The sequence below is a fragment of the Leptosomus discolor genome, chromosome 13, assembly GCF_034619465.1.
Source record: "Leptosomus discolor isolate bLepDis1 chromosome 13, bLepDis1.hap2, whole genome shotgun sequence".
Taxonomy (NCBI): Eukaryota; Metazoa; Chordata; class Aves; order Leptosomiformes; family Leptosomidae; genus Leptosomus; species Leptosomus discolor.
Window position 1 is genome coordinate 9,651,108 of NC_141403.1, and position 26,898 is coordinate 9,678,005.

Below are 26,898 nucleotides of genomic sequence, written 5' to 3' on the forward strand. Positions count from 1 at the left end.
GTTGGTCTTTTTTTTTTTAATTTTGTGTTACAGAAGGTGAAAGCAGATAACAGGCAGGAATGTAGAATAGTAGTGTCTCGATTCCTCTATTTCTACCAGGCTGCTGTAAAAAATTAACATTTGCTACACCCTGGAGTATTGGAGAAACAGAAGAAAGTTTTCTCAGTTATTCTGCTGCTTACCAGTTTTGTTGCTCATGACGAATGTCGATGCTTTCTGTGTAGAAGCGGCGCTCCAGCAGGCAGGTGAAGAGGAAGCGTTACACAGAAGACCTGGAGTTCAAGATTTCAGATGAGGAGGCTGATGATGCTGATGCTGCTGGAAGAGACTCTCCTTCAAACACTTCTCAGTCGGAGCAACAGGTCAGATACGAAGGGACTGGAAAGGTGGCTGTGAGTGCAGCGTTCAGAGTTCAAATGTGGGCCCTTTCCCTGCACGGTACTTGTCCGTGGTGGGCATGGTGTGCCGGAAGGAGACATTAGCTTTTTTACCTTCCTAAAGAGTATGTTGATTCATGACTTGGTTTACAAGCTGATGGTACACAATTTGACACAGTTCTTTGAAATTAATAGTCTCTACCTAAAGGAAACCTAAACTGGGCTGCCAGGAGCCTTGAATTGACTTCTCTGAATTCCGTGGTCTGGCTTCTGTGACTTTAATAAACCACTCAAGCTTGTCCCCTGCTGTTAGGCACCATAAGAACCCCTTTATGAAATTACGGCCTTGTAGTACCCAGCAGGGTACACTTTATTCTCTCTGCAATGTAAATGATGGATAAAATAGTTTGAATAAGATGAGGGGTAATAATGTAGGAATGACTGTTGTAACAATCTCGTTGTTTTGTAGTGCTTTTTCAAAGAACTACTTCACTTAACTAACTGATGACCCAGTGGAGAATACATGCATGCTCTTTGGTGTTCCATTTGGCAGTTCATTAAGCCCTGTGAAATATTGTTTGTGATCTCCACTGCTAACTGTGTCTTATCAGAAGGAGAATTCGGTAGGTTTGCCTGCAGTGGCAATAGCGAATTAATGTAAGAGAGGATTGCAGGCAATTTTGATAGCTGTCGCGTGGGGACTTACACAGCCAACAGGAGTTTGTGAACGTCTTCTGGTGTTTAGACTGTATGGTGCTGAAGGCATGTGTTGTTCTAGGAGGGGTGAACTGCCCATGAGTTATATCTGTGTGTCAGCCCTACTGAGAGAGCTGGAGCTGCATTAGCTCTTAAAACTGGGCTTAAACAAGTATCCTTCGGTCCTTTATTACGGCATTAAATCAATTTGAATCCTCTAAGATCTCGTGCTAGGGAAAAGAAGTCCTCCTGTGTGTTAAACTCCTGTTGCAAAAAAAAAATATTTCAAGTTTTTTTAATGAAGGAAGTCTTTAAGCAACAAAGATGCACTCCCATAACTCTTGTATGGTATTTCTGATGCAGGAATCTGCTGATGCTGAAGGTCCTGTTGTGGAGAAAATCATGAGTAGTCGCTCAGTCAAGAAAAAGGTAAAACAAAACAAGCGCCCTTCCCCCCGTGTTTTTAAACAGGCTTGAGCGTATTTCTGCTGAAGCCCCTGTTAAGTTCTTAAAATAACTTGGATATTCCAGTTCAAAAACTGTTTTAGTGAATAGAGGAGGGTCCCTGACAGCATCTTGGGATGGTATTTAACATGGTTTTGGATAGACATACACAGAACAGGTTACTTGTTTAGTCTTCTGCTCTTTCCTTGCATTTTTTTGGATGGGAATTTTGATCTTTGCAAATATACATACCTGGGCGAAATCTGTGGTGCTCTTTGCTTCAGAGTGATGTTTCATGGGAGTTTGAGGAGTGAGAGAACTCTCCTGCATTCTGAGTGTCTGCCTTTTCTAGTAGAGAGAAATCCTTGCCCGTAATTTTTGCATCTTCTGATAGTGGCTGTGCTTAGCAGCTAAACCAAGTGTCCGTGCGATCCAGAAGGTTACGCACACAGGTGGTTAATGCCTTCCTTGTCACGGCGCTGAGACGGCAAGAGAAACACTTGATAATTTGGTGTGATTCTCCTTAATTCTGCCCTGGTTGCTCGTTTCCTTCTTATTTTGCTTACAGGTTCTTCTAATCCGCTTCACACCCTCACTGGTTCCAGAAAGGGCATTATTGTATTTTATAGACTCCTTTGTGTCGCTGATGCACTGCCTTGCGCTGCAGTTGGGCAGAAAACGGTTGGATTATTATTGATATGGTATCATGTTGATCTTAGAAAATATTTCTTTTCCTCAAAGTTTTAATTTTCAAATCAGAGGAGGGAAAGTTACCTTTCTTTACATTTTTTTTACGTTGTGCTTCATGTTGGCGGGGGGGAGATTTTGTTTGTTTTTTAATTTCATTACTACTGTCATAAAACCATTAACAGCTTTATAAACCCAAATTCATGCAATGTCGTGACTAGCTGTGATTGAATTTGACCTGTTTCTTCAGCTTTCACAGCACAAAACCTCTGGGGCTTTTTTTTTGAAGTCCAGAGCTATATTTTGTATTTCAAACCATAGGTTTATTTGTCAGATAAACGTCACGTACTGTAAACTTAATAATTAGTAATCCTGATGGTCTACTAGGCAGAAGTGGGAGTGTGGTCTTTTCATAAATGTCTTTACATTGGAAGCTGTTTTCCACCAATTATTCTTCTCTTCTTCCTCTCCCCTGCAAACAAAGGTGTGATTACTCATGGGGAGTGTGCATTTTGCTGCAGTTTGTGGGAAGTGGTTGGTCTGCTGCCTACATGTCTTTGATTGCAAGCTCTGCTGGAGGCAAGCTGTATTTTGAGCTCCCTCTTTAATGCTTTTTACGGGTTATATTTGCAGGTTTGAGGGGTGTCTCTTCTTTCCTTGCTCTTCTCCCCAACCCTTCTCTCCAAAATCCGAAAAAAATGGATTTCAGGATGCTAATATTTAACATCTGAAGTATCCAACTGTGCTTTTATTAAAGGTCTTTTACACTTTTACTAACGTCATCAAAACCCTGGTTGTTAGATTACTAATCAAAGTAAAATTGCTGCGATCAGGACCAGTGCATAAAATAAACATGAGGAGAGGCTTTGCTAGGAAACCTTTCAGTGGATTAGGTTGTAACAAAGATGGTGCATTCGAGTAAAGGAGGTGAGATAATGACTATGCTTTTGGAGCAGTGGTCTGACCATAACATAACGCTGGTTTCCTCAGAAATAGCTCTAGTTTGGGAGTTACCAGATGTGATGCAGCACTGTTCTTGCAACTGTTTGTGAAATGTACAGAGCAAAAGGTAGAAATTACTTTAGTTGGTGTTTGAAGTATAAAAGACGGTGGTTTTCCCTGTTGTTCTTAACATGGAATGTTGAGTTCTGTTCGATGCTCAGCCCTCTTGCAGGAAGCGCTACGTACGTGTATTGCTCTCTTCCCAAACAGTCACAATACTGACGTCTTCAGTTTCTATGTGGAAGTTTTTTGGTTTTATCTTCTTGGCCAGCTTCAGTCCCCTTTGAATTTCTGCTCCTTAACTTTGAAAAGGAGTGGCTAGATCTAGACAAGCTATTCAGCCCAAACAGCATATATTGGAGAAAAAATGTGGAGTTTGTAGAACATCATAGCTGCATGTTACACATCTGAATTTCTCTTTTTGCCTACCAGTAGAGAATTCGATCTAACTGACCCCCGTATAAATGCCTGTATCTCTTCACCAACTGGTCGGTTTACAGTCTAGTGCTGGTACCAGTTGAACTGATTGTTTCTTATGCGCTACTTTGCGTCTGTCATTTCTGGCTGCTGTTCTTCTAGCAGTTGGTATTTCTGGGGTTTTTTTGGGTTTTGGTGGGCTTTTTTAAGTCCTTACTGGTCCCTACGCACGAGTGGCTTGCTGAAACTTCGGCGTTAGCAGGTAGGACTATCTCGCTTCTGTGGCAATGGCAGCGCAAGACTGTGCGCTCTGAAGTAGCTGCTTGACAGAGAGCATCGGCCATGACCTTTTGAAGGGTCTTGCCGTACGCCGTGTTGGGATGTGTGTGCGATGGGGTGTGGGAGAATTTTGCACAAATTCTCTGTCTCACCTTTTCACCTGGTTAATATAAACATAGGAGTAGTGGGGATTGGACACTGATGTCAAAGGCATAAACTTCTGTCTCCTGTGCCCTAAACTGATGTGTTATTAAACCTTCTTGAGTACTGGTGATTGTAACTCCGTTAGAATTATGGTTTTGGCCATCAGTATGAATGCCAGAGTAAGACTTTTAAAAGATTTTTTTTTTTTTTCCTCCAAAATACTTTTTATTTAGGTATCTCTTTGCACACTCATAGGACCCATAATAACATGGACCAATTTTTACCTATTAGACAATACAAAAGTACGTTTTACTCATGAGAGTTGTAGGAGTTATCATAATTTACATTGTAAATTGTCGTTATTAAGTTGGCAGCTGACAGAAGATATACTTGACTGAAGCACTGTTGAGGGGAGTTAAATTGGCTGATACGAAACCTTGGTATGAAGGTGTTTAACCGTGTCGTCATTGTGGGATTGATGGAGCTCAAAGGATTCTGATCTAAAACTAGTCAGAGAGACTTGGCCATAATACATTTCAGAAAATAAAAAAAGTTTATGTCTTAAAATGAGGGATGACTTCTTAAAGAGTGATTTTTTGCCTCAGGGTATTGAATACATTCAGGTAATGGGATCTCCATTTTTTAATACTTTTTATTTTAATATGGTTTTGACCTCTAGATATGAATACCTTCTTGAGAAATACTGCCTTTTTGAATTTTTTGTTTTAAAAAAGATATACCTGGATGGTCTTCAAATTCCTTCCTTTGACAGTATCTTTGTAAGTGATGGAGAAGGTTCTTCCTTGTGTTTAGGGTTCGGGGTAGTTTATCTTCTTCAGCAGAGGATTCCAAAAGATCAAGTAGCAGCATCAGGAAAACTTGTCTTCTTCCATGTCTTCAGGGAGAATGAGGTAGAAGCTGGTGTTGCTCCTCTCTCTGGAAGGGAACACAAGCAGGCTGTGCTGGGGTGGTGTAAATGTTAAAACGATAAAATCCTTTACTAGTCCAGAAGAGAAGTGTGTGTCAATGGGGGTAGGAGCGTGTGGCCTTTTTCTTCACTGTGCTAGGACAGAGTTTAGTGCAGCCGCTGCTGCTGTTCTTTAGTGGCAGTGCTCAGGAAGTGGTGTCTAGCCAGCAGCTTTTCTTTTGGGAGAGAATTTGGAAGGTGACAATTCATCCTCCAGCTTCATAGTTGCCTCTCTTTTTTATATATATTTTTCTCTCTCTTTTTGAGATATATCTATATATATCTATCTCTATGTAGATATATATAAAGAGATGGGGGATGTTGACATCCTTTACAGGGGTCAACAGTTGTGTCTGTTCAGCGCTACATACGGTATTTGTTACAGATGATATTGTCCCTGACGAAGTACGTAAACCAGAAAATCCTCTTCTATTTAAAATGGTTCCAAAGTCTATTAGTAAACACAAACCATGAATGTTTTCACATAAACCGAGTTCTAACGTGTGCCTGGTGCACTGTCCCCAGTTTGTCCCGTGGCTGGGTTCAGGAGCAGTTTGACGCGGTATCACCCTATTGCCATCTGTTCTGCAGTACTTGGGCACGAGGGATGAGTTAAGGGTAGTCTCGACCCTTGGCACCGAGTGCCCTTGGTTTTGCTGGTTTATATCACAACTTTAACCTTGCTTTAAATGTAGTTTTTGGGTGTTAATTTAATTTGGCTGCTCTGTATGTGAGACATCTTGCCTGAGTGAATTTAATTGCACCATGGAGTAAAACTAAAGCCACGAACACTGATGCACTAAAATTCTAGCAGAGGTATAAGGTTTAGTTTTATATGGCTTCTTGTTTGGAGTTATTAACTATATGGAGGAATAAACCCCCTTTAAAACTCTTTTTTTAAAACATTACAAAACCCACAATGTAAAGTTGCCATGAGCCAGCCAAAAATAATACATATGGCATTCAGGAGTGCAGTTGCTAATTGGCTGCTGCCTGAGAAAATGGTACACTTGGCTTCTACTTAAGCTGTGGGTTTGGCCGAGAGCCAGGTTTGGGGTGAGGTTGTGAATGAAGCTGCATGTGGTTAGGGAGGAGTTCAGATGATTCATGTCTTGGAAGTTGTAGTAAGCAGTGCAGTGTGTACTTGGGTAAGCTGCTGGAGGAAACTCCTCACCCGTGTCCTCCCCCCACTGACGCTTTCCTGCACCTCCACTTGTCCCTCTACGTGGGGACTGTATTCTGTATTTCGGTTTGTTTTAATCGTTAACTAAATTGGGCTGTTTAGTGGTTTAATTCACATTTCAACAATTCTTTTCTTGTAGATGGAGAATGGAGAGGAGGTGGAAATAGAGGAGTTCTATGTAAAGTACAAAAACTTGTAAGTAAAGTTGCAGGTTTGATTACTTACTGTCTTTAAGTTCATGTGATTTCTAAATAGGTTTTAAAAACTGGTTTTGTGAATGATGCAACTGTTACTGTCTGACTTTAAACATTTCTGAAATTTAATCCAAAACAGTGGCAAATTAACAGGGAAATACCTTCCATTGGTGGTAGGGGGTTTGATAGTGTCGGCTTCATTTGTGTTCTCTCCAAAATGAAATCCATAGGTAAAATTGCTCTGCTATTAAAAACTTGAAGGCTCATTATGCATGCAGGTTCATGAGCACATACCTATGTAGCTGCGTGGCTGTAGCTGCAGCTGTAGAGTAACATGCCTGCAAACTGCTCAAAGGTAATCCTGAACATTGTTTCGAAAACAAGATTTGTGTTCAGCAAACTGTCTAAGAGAACAAGCGAGGTGGCTTCCAGTGCTCGAGCAGAGAGCTGCCTCGCCGTGAGAGGGGTGTCTGTGTGAGAGCAGCGTGTTGTTTCACTTCTGGGCTCTGAAACTGCAGTGCAGTCCGAGTTTAAAATAAGATACTTCACAGCTGGATAAACTGAGTTTTCTATTAGAAGACTAGCATATCTTGTTTAATATTAGCAAATTTGCTATCTGAGAGGGACATTCCAAGTGGGTTTCTTGCAGCTAGCTGCAGAGTTGCCCTCACTAAATACGCTGCCACCTTTGTACCTTTTGTGCTCTATGGGTTATCACCTGGTGTTTAATAGCGTCATTGTGCTCTGTTTAGTTTTGTTGCATTGCCATGTGATTTTTGTATTAATAACTTATGTCTTAGACTTCTTGGTGATATGAGTTTTGACAGACTAAATTTATAAAGGGGGGGCCAGTCATTTTGGCAGAGATGCTGTTACTTTTGTTTTCTTAAAGATGAATTATTACCATGGAGCCACATTTACAAGGGCTTTTCTTTCTGTCAGTGGTAAAACTTGTATTGACTTATGTGGCTTTTAATGGTAATGCTGTTCTCACAAAAACCAGTGTCTAGCATATTAGTATTTGAAATGTTTGCATATTGTTGTTAACTTCTAAAAATCCTACTGTTTACTAGAATATGCTGTTAAATAGTGACATTTATGGTAAATGTCTTGTATAGTAATTATGGTTTAAGTTGCCCAATAAAAATCCCCTTAGCGTTGTGCCAAACCCTAAATGTATGGGGTATGTATTTACATTTTGAGTGGAGCTGGTTTTATTGACTGCCAAGTTTCTCCGTTAGTCAATGTAATTACTTCCAGCAAAGACGATCTGTTAATAACTTGTATGATGAAGAAGATGGTGCCCAGTTTTCCAAGTGTGGCACTCCAGTGTGCTGGAAGGCTCTAGCTGTACTAGAGGGTTACGTAGGAGCACGCACTGGGAGCATGGTTTTGAGTAAGCTTTTCTGTTTCATCTTCTAGTTCTTACCTTCACTGTCAGTGGGCGTCTGTGGAAGAGCTGGACAAAGACAAGAGAATTCAGCAGAAGATTAAGCGGTTTAAGGCAAAACAGGGCCAGAACAAATTCCTTTCAGAAGTACGATTTGTTTGTTTGTTTCTTTTAGGTATTTAAGATATGGTCTTAGGAATTCTTGTTCTGTATACAAGCAGATTTTGAACCACTATGTGACCTACCAGTAGCAGTTATCCTGCTGTAAGGTATAACCCTGCTCGATCCGTGTCCTGCGAGTTGATGAAACTCGGGCAATCTAGCCTGACTTGACACCTTTTGGTAGAGTTTTTTTCCTTAAAGTGAGTGGTTAGTTGTTGGCCTTGTAAGATGACTCTCAGTGACTCAGTACTGGGTCTCTGTTCTCGGGAGCTGATTATGCCAGAAAAATGCATCACATTTTTCTTTGTTACGGCCTGCTGCTCACTAGGGATTCTAAGCTTTTTATCATCAATTTAATTTCACTTAGAGCCATAAGCAATGCTGTGGCAGGGGTCCTGTCAATAAAAGACCAGATCTGCTGATTTGTGTCTCTGAAAGCTTACCTTTCAGTAAAATGCTGTCTTTTGAAAAAAAAACAGATTCATGTGCTACTGTTATTTATTTATATTTCTTTTTACTATATTGTTCAAGCTAAACAAAACCTGTTGCAAATCGAAAACTTGCATGAAGTCAGTATGGGTTTCTCATTAAGTGCATCTGATTGACATATTTTGATAAAATTGATGTGAAATTAGGGGAGGAGGGCTTGATGTGTTGTGCTTCTGGGAGAGAACATCTATGAACACTATCTCAGAGCATCCAAAATGCTTTGAGATGTTTAAAAAATAGGGTAGTACCTATAAAGAATTAGCTGTGTTATCTAATACCAGTGCCTAAGGAGCTAGATTAAATTAACTTTCAAGACTCCTGATACTTGAGTTTTTAAGGGAGTTAATAAATACATGATTTGAAATAACAGTCAGTGCAGTATGTCATGTTATTAAGCAGCAGCGTTGTAAAATTTAACATCTGTTCTAAGTGAAGATGGCTGGAATTGCTGCTTTTTAAAATTACTATTTTTTTAAATCTGTTTCCACGTGGGTCACAAGTCACTGTGAACACCTGGAATTCATTCCTGTTTTAGAAAAAGCTATCAAAATATTCATAGGCTTTAGCCCTTTCGTCTGCCTCTTATATTGGAGGGGATCTTAAAAGTATGAAATGAAACACAACACTTCAGTACGCAAGAGAATCCTGGAAGTTGTTGAAGGCGTAAGAACGAACATAACAAATTGCAGTTTTTGGTGCCTACATGCACGCAGTGTTTTTTCCCTGTTTTTGAAATAATAATCTTTGAATCTTGCTTATAAAGCAGTTGGACAATTCCTGTAGTTAAAATAATCCGAAGGCACTTAGTGTACAAGGCTGTGATTTCTTTATTGCAAGCTGTAGTTTTCAAGAATGCTAAATGCATTGCATGCCATAAGCCTTTTCGATTGCTCATTAGTGAATTGTAATTTCACACTTCATTTAAAATATTCTTAAACATTCTCTCACAGTAAAAGGTTTCACACAGTAATTAAGAGGCCCAGTTAACAAAGTCTGAGAAGTCTGATTCCCTCACGGGGAATGATCTTGCTGAATTGTAGCATTTCAATTAACATGTTGAAGTTTGCCAAATACAAATTCTGTGTCACCGTGACCCAAAATATTGTTGCGTGGTGAAATATATAATATTTTTTTCTCTCAGGAAGGGCTAATAGAGATATCTTTTATATTTTTGTCTCTCTCCTTGAACAGATTGATGATGAGCTATTTAATCCAGATTATGTGGAAGTTGATCGAATCATGGATTTTTCACGTAGCACAGATGATAACGGAGAGGTAAACAAAACTTCTGGTGCATTTGTAGTCAGACAGACATTGTGTTTAGAACTTTTTGTTTAGAAACGTGAACGTATTAAACGCTTCAGAAGCTACCAGCATGTATATGTGTAGAAAATGAGAACATGTGAGAAAACACTGGCTAATATAGCCGTTTCCCTGCAATAAAGGGGTTTAAGTGAGAATTCCAAACTTCTTGTAAGTTACCTATATTTAAATAAATAAATAAGTAAATAAAAACCAAAACCCAAACTCAACAACAAAAAACCCCTCTGATATGTAGAGCCAAGGTGGTACTTCATACTGTAGAGGGACAATGTCAATGCAGGTAATACAGAATTTAAATGAAAATTGCAGGAATCTTAGCTAAGTGGCATAGTTGTTCAGACATAGTTTAGACTGTGGCAGAAGAGGTCCTGAATTCACTGTTTCTCACTCTTTAATGACTTGTTCTGCAGAACAGGATTACTTTGCCTACCAGGAGACTCCCTTTTTGGTCCTGGGCAAATAGACGGCTTCCCTGACATGTTTCCACATTGCTCTGTCAGCGGGTGGGGGTGTTTGGGTTGCCTGCTGGCAAGTGGCTGGTGACACTGGCAAGAAAAAACAGTTGGCTGTTTAACTACATGGTAAAGCATAGACATGGTAGCAGCTGGAAAACGAATATTATTTTACTTCTGAATTTTAGGTTAACCTCAGTGACTTCAAATGTATTGTTGTGCTGGTGGTGGTGGTAAACCCGCCTTCCCCGCCTTCTAATCTGACTTCGTTAGGTTTCAAGGTATCAGCCTGCTGTTTGCTTATGCCTTTGGCTGATGCAGACATTCAGGTCTGGTAAAGCTTTTTGAATTGAATCTAGCCTGCAGATCTCCTGTAAAAGAGGTTACACTTTTATTCTTTTAAATTGTGATGTAATCTTATTTTTGTCTTAACAAAGCCTGTAACACATTATCTGGTGAAATGGTGTTCGCTTCCTTATGAAGACAGCACTTGGGAGCTCAAGCAAGACATCGACCAAGCCAAGATCGAAGAATTTGAGAAACTGATGTCTAGGGAGCCAGAAATGGAGCGTGTGGTAAGAATTGGCTCTGTATAGAGGATTTTATTTGAAAATAGTAATGTGGTCTTTCAGAAACCACTAATGGGATTTGCTGTATTTGAAACAGGAGCGACCTCCTGCCGATGACTGGAAGAAATCGGAGAGTTCCAGGGAGTATAAAAACAATAACAAACTCAGGGAATACCAGTTGGAGGGAGTAAACTGGCTTCTTTTCAATTGGTACAACACGTACGTAAGATACTGCTTACTGCTGAATCCTGCTTTGGAGAAGCTTTCACAGTTTATTTGAAACAATAACCTTTTAAAGAAATCTTCTAAAGCGAGGTTTTAGAATTATGTACATGTCTTGTTTTTTGCTGCAGGAGTCATATACAGACTCAGTTTGGGTGGATAACTTAATGTTATGTAAAACATGAATGTTTTGGATCGATTCTTGTGGCAAATGCTTTTGTATGTGTATGTGTTCATGCACACTCCTGCTGCCCCTTCCTACCCCGCGGGGAGGTACATAAAATGGCTATATCCATGCTTATTGCATCACAAAGCATAACATTTACTTAAAATGCACAAAGATTGTGGTATCTTTTCGGTGTAAACTTGCCATTCTAGAAATGTGTGTGTTACTCAGTTTAGCTTCTTACCCATTTTCTGTGTTAGAGTTAGGAATCAATCATTCAGACTGGTTTTGTTATTTTTTCAGACGAAACTGCATTTTAGCAGATGAAATGGGGTTGGGAAAGACTATCCAGTCCATTACGTTTCTCTATGAGATATATTTGAAAGGAATCCATGGTCCTTTCTTGGTTATTGCACCGTTGTCCACAATTCCCAACTGGGAAAGGGAGTTCCGCACCTGGACAGAGCTGAATGTGGTTGTGTATCATGGGAGTCAAGCGAGCCGGCGGACCATTCAGTTGTATGAAATGTATTTCAAAGATCCACAGGTAAAAGCTCTTCGTGATTTTTTTGTTATTCCTCTTTTTTTGTATATCCCTTACTGTTGTTAATTAATCTAAACAGCGATGAGGTTTTTAGTACCGACGTAGCAGGTTTTAGCTAATCATGATGGCGTGTGTGTTACTAAAGTGAGAGCTTGTTAGTAGTAGCCAGGAGATCAGCTGCAAATAGAGGGGGACCAGGGGTTGCTGATATGGTGCAGCTCTCGGTCAGGGTCTCGTTGTTTCATACAAGGTTGTCATTACTTTGCGTTCCTGAGGAGAGCTGGCAGAAAAGATTCTTAATAAGGAAACTACTTTAATTGGAACTGCGCTTAAATATCAAGCTTTGCTTACCATCCCAGGAGAAGACCAGCTTGCGGAAATTAAGCTTATTGATGCTTCTTTGTCAAATTTTGTAAGCCGGATGTATTTTGAATCTGTGTTGCTGCACTTTTGTTGAATCGTTCTTGCGAGAGAAGGAGAGCAGGTACAGAAAAGATTGTGTGTAGAAACAAAATTACTTGGAGAACTGAAGCTGTAAGGAGCAACAGATCTCTACATGTAAATGCATGGCTTTGCTCAGAATCACCAAAGGGGATTGGGAAAAAATAATGTCCATACACCAAATGTTATTGCAAAACAACATAATCGTCCTCACTTAAGAGAAAAAAAGAGTGGAAGTTGAGCACCTGATTTGATGCATAGTGGAGTATTATTTGCAGCTGAGCTTAAAGAAGTGATAGTGCTGAATTCATATATTTAGATTTTCTGTAAAGCATTTGATTTTATGCCACTGGATATTTTGATTAATAAACTAGAATGATATAAAATCAATATGGCACACATTAAGTGGATTTAAAACTGGCTAACTGATATTTCTCGATGTAATTGTAAATGAGAAGTGATTTGCATTTCAGTGTAGTTCTTCAGGGATTGGTTCGTGTCCATGAGCTATATAACACTTTTATCAATGACCTGAAAGAAAACATAAAATCATTACTGAGGAAGTTTTCAAATGACACAAAGATGGGGAGAGTGGTAAATAATTTAAGGCAGTTCATGGCTACAGAGTAAGCTGTATTACTTAATAAATTGGATCCAAGCTAGCGATACTCAGAACAGCTAAATGTAGGGCTGCCTGCAGCCCAAGGGTGGAGATGACTCTCAGAATATGGAGAGCTCCATTCTGGGGAGGCTGCAAGACAAACGCAGATCCTTTTGTGTTGTGACACACGACCAGTTAAACATGAGTTCATCCTGTGAGACTGTGGTTAAAAGGGCTAGTGTAGTGAAAGCGTGTAGGAGGAAAGAAAGCTGTATTAAAGGGTAGAAAAGTGACAACATTCTTCTCTCTGTCGGTAGGGAGTCCAGCTTGCCTACCTCTTGCTTCCTGCCCTCAAAAAGAGTTTGAAAAACCAGAGTCCTTCGAGCAAAGCTATGAGAGTGGTTGCGAGACAGAAAATACGCTTTCACAGGGGAGGAACGGAGTAAAAACTGTTTAGAAGGTGGTGACTGTGGCACAACCTGACATGCCATTAGGGCAAACAGAAATAGAATCGTGTACTGAAATAAAGTAGAAAAACGCATGGTAATTTATAGTACTTAGAACTTACATCTGTTTGGCCCTGGAAGTAACCGTTTTCTCAGCAATTTATCAGAGAAACTTTCAAATCAAAACCATACAGGCTGTTGTGAAAGAGGCTTGATTCAGGGAACAGTTGCTACACTGAGGTCTAAGGGCTTATATTCCTTACAATGATAATCCCATTTAGCTTCTTACCTTGGTGTGTAATACACAAATGAACTGGAACTGGTTTGTGCTTTTTCTGGTTTAGATCTAATTTTGTATAAAATTTCAAAATTTGGATTTATACAAATACTGTCTCTGCTGAGCTGTTTCCGGTGTTAAGTGACGTTTGTTTGTTATTCAAGTGGTGCTTGTTCTCAGCCTGTTCTTCCCTTAGGATGCAGCAGTTACCTAGTATGAAACCTGAAGGGGCGTCATCAGAAAAATCTCACTTCCTGTACAGATTCTTAGTGCCATTTTGGCAGTTGTTCCGTTGATCTAAAGGCAACTGAAAGGATCTGAAGCAAGATGCTGCAGAAAGTTTTGGTTCCCCTGTTGCTGTATTCTTAACTCACCTCTTGCAATGACCATGGGAGTCATTTGACCCCATAGCAAGTAACGACAAAGCACTCATGGCACAGACAAATGACTCGTACTCTGCTGGCTTTGCTCCCTGAGCTGGCTGAAGAGGAGAATCAGACAATTGCTATGGTTGGAGATAAAGCAGAAATGGCAGGAACTCGTCCTTTTGGTGGCAGCTAGCTTAGATGTGTCATGGAATCACCTTCTGTGTTCCGTTCTTTGTGTCACCTGAGAAACACATGGTACAAACTGAATTACGGGGAAAAAACCCTCTTCGTGTTCTGACAAAGAGAGTCCACATGTAGTGCTCAGTCTGGCATCCTCTGAAGTACCACCAGTGGGCATGCGATGGAGGACGATAAGGGAGGGAAGGATGGCAGGCGTTGGCACTGCCATTTCTAGTCCCCTTGCCAAACACATCAACCCAGACATCGGTATCTTTGGCTTTTTAGGTCTTAACGTGACGAAAGGGCTCTCAAACTGAGCTGTTTCTCAAAAAGACGGTTGAATGTTGAGCAAGTGTGAGTGTCTTTGAAGGGCAGTAATGAGAGACGGCATGCCTGAGAAGCACCTGCTCCATCTGCAGCAGTGTCATTTTCAGCGTCAACACCAGTAACCAGAGTCAAGTTGTTGTGAAAACCTACAGAGCAGCTGATAAAAAAAAACCTTTCTACAGTGGGGTGACTTCAACACTAAGGACACTATGCTACCAGAGACATTCCCCTGAAATCCCTTCCTGCCTTACTGCTTGTGAGGATCACGCAGGGAACCTGTACTGGTGCTCCTGAGCAGTACACCTGGAAGTCCTTCTGGGGGCCTTCCCTGGCTGGAATATCAAATAAACCAGTTGCTTTTCTGCAGTGTTCTACCTCTGAGAAGGAGTTCTGTTGTAAGATGAGGAAAGCTAACATCTGCAAAAGAGTTAGCTGGCTTGTGATGGAAATCTACTTTGCGGTGTAATGGGGATGGAAAAGAGAAACCACCTGGCTCGCTTGTAGAAGCAGAATGCCTTGTCCTTGGTTGATGTTAGCTCAGAATAATGCTGTTGATGTTCAGGACTTTGTGACTTACCTGGTTCATTGCTTTTGGGCTCAGTGGGTGTTGGCTTAAGTATTTTCTTGCCTGTGTGGTTTTCTCCCTTGCTGAGAAGCTACTGAGCTATGAACATGTCATCAACGTAGGCTTACCTCTGATTTCTGCATGGGATGGTGAGCGTGCGGCACTGTAAGGCAGTATTCCACCGATAGGGACTCTGTCTTTCACTGAAGATGACGTCAAATTGCATTTTACAAAGTGGCTGTGACATAGTTTTCCAGATGCCTTCTGGCTCTAATTGGTGAATACGTGCATTGCTTCATCTGTTCTCCTGTTCCCCAAAGTGGAGTCTGAGGTTGGTGGGAAAAGACCATAATAATCTTTCACGGTTCCCATTGGTGAAATGTGCATCTTTCCAGATGTCCAGTACCTACTTACACACATCTGGTTGATCTCCTCAATTTGTATCTGATAAGAGCTAATACTCCAAAACGTAACCCACCTTTTATAGTCGTATCTAATTGTTGTACCTTATGGCTACCTCTGTGCTTGAGTTACTTCCAGAAGAATTTCCCAAACAGAACAGGAAACTGCTGCCTATTAGGACGATTGATTTCCTCAAATGGAGGAAACTTCTCTGAGTAAATGGGTATGAAATTCCTGTGGTTCCAACATCAGAGAACTTCATTTGGATGCCATGCTGAAGCAAGATAAATTGATTCCTAGTTGCCTAAGAATCCACCTGTGACAATGCTGTGGGTCATTTTCCTGATAGTTTCTACATTTAAATTTCTCAAATGTGACATTAATAGGGTTGCTTAGGATGCTTTCCCATGCTTCTCCAAGTGTTGGAGGTCTGAAACTGTTGTAAACAGCATCGTTGACCTTCTGAAGCTCTTGGAGAGCTCTTGGAACTGTCTGCTGGGTTTACTCTGTGTTCTTCAGTACAGCATTTGGCTGTCTTTCAAATACTGTGAGCTTTTGTGGCGGGACCACTGCGCATATCTTAATGTGAGATTTAGATGGCTCTAAATATCTGATCAAGGGTCCCTCGTAGGATTTTTGCTTCACCTGGACACGCTGCTTTATGTAGTGATCACTGCTTGCCGCTACTGGGAAAGAATCTCCTGGGCTGCGTTCTCGTGTTTTCGGTTTTGTCTGGCTCGTGAAAAGGTTTCAGCATTTCAATGTGCTGGCTTTCTAAGTTGCCCACTTGGTGTATCTTCATCTGCTGTTCGTTAGGTAACAGCTCTTTCTCCCTGAGAAGATAAATGTCTCTGGACTACGTGCCGAGAAAGCACTGTCGAGCAGGCCGTTACTTCCTCTGAAATACTCTCGATGTGCATAGGCAGATTTAATGCTGAGTTTGAGAGATCAGGTTTCCAATCATTTTATTGAGTCAGTAGCCAGTGCTGATCCCCACAGTTTGGAGAGGATTACATGCAGGTCACTTACCAAAGGATTCAGGCTTGCACATGTTGGAAGGAAGAAATGGTCACCTTACTGGAAAATAATCTGTGACTTTTGAAATGTGTTCAGTGCACAACCTGTGCCAGTTGTGCTTTGAAAATGCAGAACAGCCTTGAACTTGTGGGGGGCCCATCCTTAGAGAGGCAGTGGTCCTGTACAGGCCCAGTGCCACTAGAGATACCAAGTTACATTTGTCTTTGAACAACAAAGAAATACATCATTGTGTCAGAAGGATGTTCATGAGCTTGTGCAAAGTTTATTCGGGGTTGGGTTTTTTTGAAATAGAGTCAGTATCGGCCCTGGAAACAAGACCCTTAGTTAACCAAATAAATAGCGAATATGGTGCCAGACATCAAATAAATCGTCCTGTTGAACTTTCCTTAACACAAATTTACAAAAATATCAAGGAAACGTATGCAGGGATATACATGCTCCATTAAGAGTTCAGAGATTTGCTTCTGTTCAAAGCTGTGTACTAGAATTGTAGGTCTTTTGGGTACTTGATGCCTACCAGGAAAAAATTACTGTTTATTTGGGAGCGAAATATCCTAATAGTCATAAAAATGAACCCTTAATGTACTTCTGGCCTGTTGGGATTGTTTGCGAGGACTGTCACATACCTTTGATTTAAAAGAAAAAGAAAATTCTCTTGACAAAGCCCAAAAACCTTATTTTAATATTACAGCACTACATTAACGCTTCGAGGCATTAGTATCTGCACGCATTACAACTGAAATACTTGTATAACATCTTTGCAATGAGTATGCAGGTGTTCTGTGGGCTGTTTTACAGGATTACCACCAGAGCTAGCATGGAGCCAGTAGTAAACTTCCACGTTTGTATTCCCTCTTTGAGTCAGCAGTAACGACTTCACCTACTTAACGTGCCTTGCCCGTTGTACTGGTCTGCATTTTTAAAGAATTAATTTTGAAGCTGAAACAAATGTACTTCCTTTCTTTGCCAGGGAGTTTAACTTCTGCTGTTCCTCATAGGGTCGTGTGATAAAGGGGTCCTACAAGTTCCATGCCATTATCACAACGTTTGAAATGATCTTGACTGACTGCCCGGAGCTGCGTAACATTCCATGGCGTTGCGTGGTCATTGATGAGGCCCACAGGCTGAAAAACAGGAACTGTAAGCTTTTGGAAGGACTCAAGATGATGGACCTGGTCAGTGTGTACATCTCTTATGTTTGTGTTGTCTGTATTTTTATTACACCTGATTTTTGGTTTCATCCAAAAGTAAAATAAAAGGTTTTCTTCTTGAGTAAAATCCTCGAGTGCTAAGGACAATGAGGGAGTGCAGCTGAGAGAGTCTTTAAAATACCCAGAAGCATGTGTGTACCTTCAGTTTTGGAGTGTTGATGTTTCTTGAGTCTCTTCGTTGCTTTAGACCTCAAATTATGTGGATTCTGTTAAGTGAATCAAGATAAACGCATTCTTTCCGTTCTGTCTTTTCACGGGACTCACTCCGTAGTCACTTCTTCACATAGACACTTACTTCAAGGTCCAGTGTGGTCAGGGGGCCGAAGACGGGTGTGGGAGTTAAACTGCTCTGGGTTCATGTCAGCTTGAATGTTAATTGTTGTGTGGCCGTAAGGACATTCTTTAGCAGTGGGTAAGGAAGGGAGAAGGGAGTTGGTTTCTGATGCTGACATAGCTGTGTATCATGTTATGTGCACAAAATACGTGTATGAAGCAGAGAAAAAATAAGATGATGGTTTTTAAAGGTATTTACCGTTTAAAAGGCAAAACAATTACTTTATTTATTTTGTCAGAAGATTCTTTAAAAACATGAGGAAAGCAGTCGTGCTAGACTTCATCGCCTGGAACTCAAACCCTCTTACTTCTGATAGGAATAGAGAAGTGTAAATGTTAGCTTGCACGAGCATTGGTGACCCATTGGTGACTTCTAGTTTCTCTTCCCCTGTTTGTTAAACAATACTTTTCCTGAAGGAGTCTTGAGGCTTAGTGAAGGGAAGTTTGTGAAGACGCTGTATACGATTTATTTTCCTTGTTCCGGCCGCTGTAAGAGGAGAGCTGAGCTTACAGGCCTGGCTATAGATGGAGATGTGGGACTCCTCACTTCAGTTCTTGGTCTGCTACTAAATTTGTGTGTGACCTTGGGCTAGTTGCTCAGCCACTCCAGGCTCCTCTAAAGCAATACGCCACGTTTCCTCTTGTCTCTGCCAGTCTCACGCTCTGTTGTGTGCACGTGGGAAGTAGGACTCTGCTGCAGGTTCCCTACATGAGAAGCTTAGACCTGCCCTCAAGGGATTCAGGTACTGAGATCTGTTGGAGGTGTGGTAAATCCATGGATTTATGCTGGAGGTGATGGGATAAGTTCAGCTGTTGTTTTGTCAAAGTTCATTGTATTTGCCCACGGGCTGCGATGTTGTGGAGCAGTACAACCTTGTCTTGCATCTGGAGGACTTTTGAAGATGCTTAAGTAGTGAAGAATTTTTCTGGGCAGTCGCTGAAGGAAGGGCAGGATACGTTAGAAATGCCTTGGAAAGAGCTGTGTGTGAGTAGTTGGGAGAGGGAGCAGAGGTGAGAGGTACACATAGGAAAAAAGAGAGGGTTTTGTGTATTTCTCCATTGAAAATGAATTGAGATGGATCCTAGGGAACTATTTCTTAACCTTTCAGGAACATAAAGTGCTGCTTACTGGAACCCCTTTGCAAAATACCGTAGAAGAGCTGTTTAGCTTGCTTCACTTCTTGGAACCGGGTCGCTTCCCATCAGAAACCACATTCATGCAAGAATTTGGTGATCTGAAAACCGAGGAACAGGTAAACTTCTCCTGCACGCTTACTTTTCTGTTTAGATATTGTGAATTTATCCATTTCATTGTATCTGAACTTAATTACTTGTTTTTACAAGTAGTACCTATTTACTTTTTGGAACACTACAGTAGTTTTATCCCTGGGTTTTTGTTTGTTTTAATCTTAAGGTTTTTTTGCTCTTGACCAAAAGTCATTTTGCCTTATCACTGTTTTGGTTTTTTTTATCCTTTGTGCATTGGTCATGCAGAAACAGGGCTGGTTTCCCCTTGGTAAATCGTGGTGTTTAATAATGGAGGTGGGGTGTCTCGTAATGGTTGCTGGATGAAAATACTTCTGGAAGTGCTTGTTCACGCCGAGAGAATTAACTTGTCAGTTGACATTCTTCCTAAAGCATCAGTGTCAGAGCGAGGGGACTGGCCTCTGTGACTTCTGCAGAGTTAACATCTGAGAGTTATCAATGACTGCTGTGCAAACGGGAACATCATTGAAACCTAGTTTAGCAAGAGGCTAGAGGTTTTAAAGCATCAATAGGTAACAGTCAAATCACCTTAACGTTAGGAGTTACTGAGGCATGGCAGCTTAATTTAGGCACCTTAGTTGGGCCCTTTGCACCCTATGATAATCTAGCATCATGATCGCATGCGTTTCTGTGTGCAACTTCATGGTTTTGTCTAAAGATTCAATTTCTCGTACTTCTAGCTTTTGATGGCTTGAATTTGTTAGCTTGCTTTGAGAGCAGCTCTTTCATAGGTAATAGTGTGAGTTACAAAACAGCTCTTCCCCCCAGCCCCTTGCCTCCTGGAAGAATCATAGCGTGTCCTGAGGGAATCGCAGATACGCTTCCACAGATTGTGCAGGCAGTTGGATGCCAGTCGGAAGGGACTCTGACCTGACTGGAAGTGAGCCAGCTCTGATCCAGAAGCCATGTAGTCCTGTTAATAGAGTGTTTGAGCTGCAGTTAATATATCCTGACTCTCAGCCTTGCTTTTGTCTGGCCAGCTCAAAATGTCAGCAGAGCAGAACTGGAAGTTTTTGAAGCCACACGTGGAAATATCACTAACATAACAGCATCATCCATGAGCAGAATTGGTGCCTGGATTGCTTGGGCCAACAGGTTTTGGAAGAAGTGCCTTCTCTGCTGGCACACCGTTAGATGTTTTGGAATTTGGCTCGTCTTTCAAGTGATGGGAGAGATTACGTGTTCATGACTTGGGTTTTCTCCCCCGTTCCTTGCAATCCTGTTCCATGTATTCTTTTAATTGTTCATCCCTTTGTACTAATTTATCTTTTTTTTCTCCTGAAGTTGCTTTATTGCTAAAGAAATTATGTGAATTCAGGAGAACATGTCTTTTGTTCCTGTTTCTGCTGTGCAGCTCTGTGTCAGGGGATGATGACCAATTTCAGGGTGAATTGTCGGCTTCTCAACACTGGGGCTGAGAGACAACCTAAAACAACCTAAATGCCAGTCTTTTTCTATATGGAATATGTTTGAGCTTTTTGCGTAAGGGACTTCATAAAAATTTGACAAAACTTAGCCAGTTTTTTTGAGGAAAATGCACATTTCTTCCCCCCTCCCCCATTTAGGATGTGTCTTAAAGTATATGCTGCAAAACCTGGAGACACTAAAAATGCTCAGTGTGTTAAAAATTTACAGAAATGAAACGTTTTCATTTTGAGACCAGGCCTAAATAGTTCCCTGCTTCAGTGGATGTCAAAACTGGGGAAATAAGAAGAGCATTAGAAGCAGATCTATAAAGGGGAAAACAGCATTAAACACTGTGTTTAATGGTGAGAAGCTAACTGCAAAACTCGGTCTCCTAGTCAGATTTGCTTATGTAGCTGTGCTCACTTGGGGTTATCTCTCCGTGACTCGTGTGCAGTGCTGTCCTTGCCTTGCAGCGGAGTTCGAAGTGAGGTCTGTGTAATAGCGTTCACTGAACAGGAGGGTTGCACACTAAAAATTGACTTCAGAAGTGTGTTTGTCACTGCATTAACAAGGAGAACTCGGTCTGTAGGTCATGGGGAAAGATTTTTTTACAAATGCTCTCTACTTGGGGTCTGAGGCAAGGATTTTAGAATTAAGGAAACTGAAAAATAACTCTCTGAAGCCTTGCAGTTTTAATTCAGTTATTTGTTGAACATACGTTTCATAGGTGCAAAAACTCCAAGCTATTTTGAAGCCGATGATGCTGAGACGTCTGAAGGAGGATGTGGAAAAGAACCTGGCCCCCAAAGAGGAAACCATCATTGAAGTTGAGCTGACAAATATTCAGAAGAAATACTACCGTGCTATTCTTGAAAAGAATTTCACATTTCTTTCCAAGGGTGGAGGTCAGGCAAATGTACCTAATCTTTTAAACACTATGATGGAACTAAGAAAATGCTGCAATCATCCATACCTTATTAATGGTAGGCCTCCTGTTTTTCTCCTCATTCAAAAAATGGTTGTAAGGAAGTTCAGTAAGTTAGAAACTCTGTTCTAGTGTGGGTTTTTGTTGATTTGATTTTAAGTAGAAAAGCGAGATAACGTTTCAAGTTCTCTCAGGTGTGGATATCTGCTAGCCGGGACAGGGTTGCTTTTGAAGACATCTGTGCTGCTTTTTTCCAAGGCTTCTGAGCTGTGGCAGAGTTAGCGTCGGTGTTACCAAGTTTTCCTTTCTGTTATTTCTGACAAACAAGATTTCAGTTGTTACACAGGTTATTGGATGCTGGCATAAATATGGCGGTTTCTGCTTCAGAGTTACAGTTAGCTGCTACTTATTTTCTTGCCATAGAATGTTGAGATAGTAACTTGAAATTTCTGAATAAAAGTCACGGGATAAGAAATTACAATCAGGCCTGCTTTTTGGCCACTTCTTGTCAGTCCATTTTCTTACTTTAACTGGTCAGAAAAACATTTACATGAATGTCAGCTTAGAGTTTAATGACAGATACTGTTTTTCAGTGTGATGCTATTGGGTTTAGATCAGGATTACTGATGGGAAGTACTGTAGAATCATAGAATATCTCAAGCTGGAAGAAGCCCAAAAGGATCATAGAATGTGTTGGGTTGGAAGGGACCCCCAAAGGCCATCTAGTCTAACCCCCTGCAGTGAGCAGGGACATCTCTAACTAGGTCAGGTCGCTCAGAGCCCCATCAAGCCTAGCGGTGAATGTCTCCAGGGACGGGGCTTCCACTGGCTCTGGGCATTGAGTCCAACTCCCTGCTCCTCGCAGGACTGCCTAGAACTGCACCATATGGCTGAGAGCATCATCCAGACGCTCCTTGAACTGTGACAGTCATGGTGCTGTGATCACTTCCCTGGAGACCCTGTTCCAGTGACCACCAGGTGATGACCCAGCTAGCCACGGCTGTCTGAAGTGTCCGTCGCTAAACTTGTGTGTGCCGCTCAGATCAAGGCTTCCTTTGAGGACGTAACACAGGCCTCCGTGTGGGGCTGCATTCTGCTCGTGCCTTGATTGCCAGCTCCTCTTCCTGGCTGCGTGCAACTGAGGCGATGGTTGGTTTAACGCTGGTTACAGGCATCGTGATGAAGGACTGGTTTGTTCCAGAGCCATATGTGATTTCAGGTTTTTTTTTATTGTGTGACTTCTATATTGCAGCGCTTACGTTTTTTCCTTGACATTTTTTGTTTAAATGGGAGGAAAAAATGCTTAAACTGGTTCACAAAATGACATCTGATTATATTTCGTGCGCAAGTAATGATTTCAAAGGCATGGTACAGGGTCATTCAGAAGTACTTCAATCCAGCCATGCTGCTGGGCTGCTTGGTTTCTAAACTCAGATGAGCATACGGTGAAGTAGCTTTGTGGTTCTGGTGTAGGGCTTTTTTGCTTGTCGGTTCTTTGTTTTCAGTTAACCTGTTGCATAAATGAGTTTACCAGAAAATGGTTTAGGATGTTCGGGTTACGAGCTTCTGCACTTGCTGCTTTTTACATTTCTTGGTTTTCAGCTAGTTTTAACCTTGCCGTTATTTTTCCTTATTTCATGTTTACTGAAAGAAATGAACTGAGTATTTTGCAGCTACTTTGTTTTGTCAGAGTTCATGAGTACTGCTTGCAGTGTTGCCTAAAGCAGGGATTTTTTTTCCTCACAAGCCTTGTATCATTTAGTGTCTGTTAGAGACTGCTAAAGTCCAGGTGGCTATGCAGAAAATGTCAACTATCTTTTGATGACTGTATCTTAACCCCATTAAAGGGAGGTGGGTTTGTCTCTTGAACGCTTTTGCCTTTGTAACATTTCTGTGACTTTTGAACATTTGGACTTTCTCAGTGTCGTGCAGCAGCATGGCAGGTGGGTCAAGCCTTCGGATCTGAGGGAAAAATAAATAAATCCAGACAATGATTAGCGTGGAGGTGGAACTGAACAAGTGTGTCCTTTGTGGTACTAGGGCAAAAAATACTCTTAGATCCTGTAGTCTGAGCCTGAGGTTTTATTTTGTTGATCGATAATTAACGTCTTTGTATTTAGAGCAATGACACAAGTTTATTGTAGCTCTGCCAAGAGGTCTTGCGGTGCTGGTACGTATTATTGCACAGTGTTCTCCTGGTGAATGATTTGTGGCAGTAACAAGTTCTTGAGGCTTCACTGCTTTTATAAAGGTGACTCTGAATCCTTCTTGCTTCCTTCCAAGTTCACAGGTTTTGTGAGCAAGCAGTACTGTGTGTTTGAATATCCAGGTAGAACACTGTGTGTTTTGTTTTGCATAAAGGTTGCAAGCAGGTCTGTTAGATAACCACCTGCGGCTCTTAACCGAAGATTCTATGGTGGAAGTAATATGGTAGGAGTTGAATGTGGAGTTTTTGTTTGTTTCTTGATTGGTAGATCTGTTTTGTGGAGGGGAGAATGGTGGTCTGCTGAGACTGTCTTTGAGTAGACTTCTGGAGGGAGTTACTGCGGTTTGTGTATTCTTTGGCCAACTTGGGGGAATCAGTTTTCTGACAGCTGGACTCCCTGGTTTCTCCGTAGCCATCATTCTCAAGTGTTTGTACATCATTCCCCTTTCTGAGTCTCTAAAAGCCAGCAGTGGGGAGCTCCTCTGTACTTGCATGTCCTACAGTGTTGAACACTGGAAAGCTTTCTTACTGTGTTCCTCATGTCCTCTTGAACCCTGGAAGCCTCTCCTAATCAGGAGTGGAAGTAGGGGTTTCCCTGATGGACCAAGCCCATGTTCAAATACCTTCCTTTCATCCCTTACTAAAAATCAGCTAGGACAAGAACTAGCGTTACTGCATCAGGTAACTTCAGGGTAATAGGCTTCTCAATGTACGTCACGTAACTGCAATTGAAGTAGCAATTAAAAAGGCAAGGTGGGCTTTTACAGGGTTTGCTAGGACAGGGTTATTGAAAGAGCAGATGCTTGGAGGTCATGGCCTGTCACGCAAGTGGGTCTTGCTGAGACGGAACTCTGATACTGAAAATTCACCATTCGTTACACCTGTTTGCGGTGGTGTGCTTGGCTTTTGCAGGGGCTGCGTTTGCATATTGGTTTACTTTCTAGTAGCGAAACTTGAATTTGGATATCACAGTTGAGTAAGAAATAAATGGTGTAACCAGGAAAGATCACTGAAGTTACTGTATGTGAACTGCTTGACAGCCTCCTAGGTCCTGATATTGCCTCAGCTCAGTACAGAATCTGAGATTTGCTATCCAAAATTCTGCGTGTTTTACAAGATGGGAAGTGAAATGGTTGAAGGGAACTTGAAGGAGTGTCTGATTGTACTATTTTCACATGGATTTATTTTTCTTACGTGCAAACCATTAGGTTCAGTAATGCTTGGAGTAGGGAATCCAGATAAGGAAAAGTCAGGGATGTAAACCTACTTCAAGCGTGGTCATGTCTTGATTCCGTTAAGTTCTGTGAAGGCTGGTAGTGCAAGCGTACGGGGTAACGGGAAGCTGTCAGAGGGCCTGCGCGGGGTCCTGTCCAGTTAGGACACCCCGTTACAGGAGGCATGGAACCAGCGATCGCACAGGGAGGGCACGTTGGCGTGTCTGTTCGCAGGCATCTACTCAGAACTGGGGTATGAGAGATGCTCAGCAGAAGCGTGGCAGTAAGCTGTCCTTCCCCCTCCCCCAGCCCTCCCACCTTTCCTTCTGTCACTCACAAGCAGTATTGAAGCAGAATATTAATACAAACCAGAAATACTTCATAAACTACATTTTGTCCAAAAGCAAACAAACAAAGGAAAACCCAGGGGGCTGAAAAAGACAGCTCCAAAGAAGGGTTTATTTCGATGTGAAATAAGCTTAGAACGAAGATTCCTAACCTACGGAGCCGAGAACAGTAATCTGGTGATTCTCAGAATAGTCTGCTGTTTGGAGAAGTGGCGTAAAAAATGGTATAAAAGCATAGGAGAGGTTGAAGAGAAAACCTGAACTTGGTCTGTAGTCTGCAGGTGATGAGCAGCACAAGGAAATCCTTGCTGCTGTGCGTGTCATTCGTGGGCAGAGGGAGTGGCAAGAAAGAACTTTTGACTCGTTCTGGAAAGATATACATTGGATAGCTTCATCAAACAACAAAAAAAGTACAGTCAGAAAAGAAAGCAAAATTGAAGGTAAAATAATAATTTCACAGCTGCTTATTTTTTCCCCTTAAATTAGTTTCTTGATTGTTTGGATTTTGATTCTATAATTAAAAGTGGAAGGAGCAGGTCCAGGTCATGCATGTGTTTGAGCCTGGTTTTGGAGGCACAGGCATCGAATGTGATTTGTATTCCTTGTATTTTCCTGTGGAAATGAGATGATTTTTTTTTTTTCCCCCCCTTTCATGTTTCATTTTAAAAAGGACAGAAAATCCATTTGGTCAGTTGGTCAGTTTACTTTTTCATCTTTTTTCTTAATTCTTCATTAATTTGTTTAATAGTTGTATGAATTTATTTAGGAAAGGGTTTACTCCTGTTTAAAAGAGGGGGGAGGGGAAAAGAGAGAATGAATGCTCAAAGTTACTTTTTATTTGTGCTGTATTTGTGTATATGTTTGCTTTACATTTAAGCTTAATATTTTTTCTAAATGTTTATTCACATAACGCTTAAAAACATTCCTGCACTTTCTATAGGGTATTGAAGGCGAGCTCATTGTTTATTAATAAAACCCTTTGCAGTGTTCATGTATTGCTGTCCAATCTTTGCAGGTGCTGAAGAGAAAATTTTGGAAGAGTTTAAAGAAACACACAATGCCGACTCTCCAGATTTTCAGCTCCAGGCAATGATCCAGGCTGCTGGCAAGCTAGTGCTGATTGACAAGCTGCTGCCAAAACTGAAGGCTGGTGGCCACAGGGTGCTTATCTTTTCCCAGATGGTGCGCTGCTTGGACATACTGGAAGACTACCTCATTCAGAGACGGTGAGAGCAACAATATAATACAATTCTAAATAAACTCTGCTTTCCTCGGTGGCCGCAGTCTTTAACCTGTGAGTAATCCGTATTGAAAAGGGCTGAAATTCAAACACTTTTCAGTAGTGGTCTGGCTGAAGGGAAAGCGTACCTTGAAGCTGCAAGGACTGAGATTTTTTTTCCTTTCGGGTGAATACAAAGTGACCTCACATGGAGAGCATTAAACCTCTTAGTTTACTACTCCGTTAAATGTTCTGGGGGCTCTAGAGTTTTTTAGCCTAAGCCTGAGTGTTTATTTCATTCCTTGGAGTGCAAGTCTGTTCTTTACCAGAGGCGCAAAGCAGGAGACAAACCACTGTGTCTTCTGCCGATGAAGTTAGTGGATACAGGAACAGTCACTCAGTTTGTTGTAGTTCTTTT

The 26,898-nt window shown here is 41.3% G+C and overlaps 1 protein-coding gene across 3 annotated transcripts in view; it reads left to right on the plus strand.

The window, feature by feature from the left end:
- The window catches only part of CHD7 (chromodomain helicase DNA binding protein 7), an 88,400-nt gene that overhangs the window by 42,577 nt on the left and 18,925 nt on the right, over positions 1-26,898 (plus strand). For 2 of the 3 annotated variants that reach the window (XM_086472685.1, XM_086472686.1), the window contains exons 4-15: positions 225-362; positions 1,437-1,502; positions 6,336-6,391; positions 7,813-7,927; positions 9,623-9,706; positions 10,644-10,781; positions 10,873-10,994; positions 11,467-11,710; positions 17,351-17,527; positions 19,006-19,149; positions 21,297-21,552; positions 26,277-26,487. The exons of the other annotated variant lie outside the window; for it this stretch is intronic. In XM_086472685.1, coding sequence (XP_086328811.1) covers positions 225-362; positions 1,437-1,502; positions 6,336-6,391; positions 7,813-7,927; positions 9,623-9,706; positions 10,644-10,781; positions 10,873-10,994; positions 11,467-11,710; positions 17,351-17,527; positions 19,006-19,149; positions 21,297-21,552; positions 26,277-26,487 — 1,751 coding nt within the window. The remainder of the gene's footprint in view (positions 1-224; positions 363-1,436; positions 1,503-6,335; positions 6,392-7,812; positions 7,928-9,622; positions 9,707-10,643; positions 10,782-10,872; positions 10,995-11,466; positions 11,711-17,350; positions 17,528-19,005; positions 19,150-21,296; positions 21,553-26,276; positions 26,488-26,898) is intronic. 3 annotated transcript variants of the gene reach the window in all.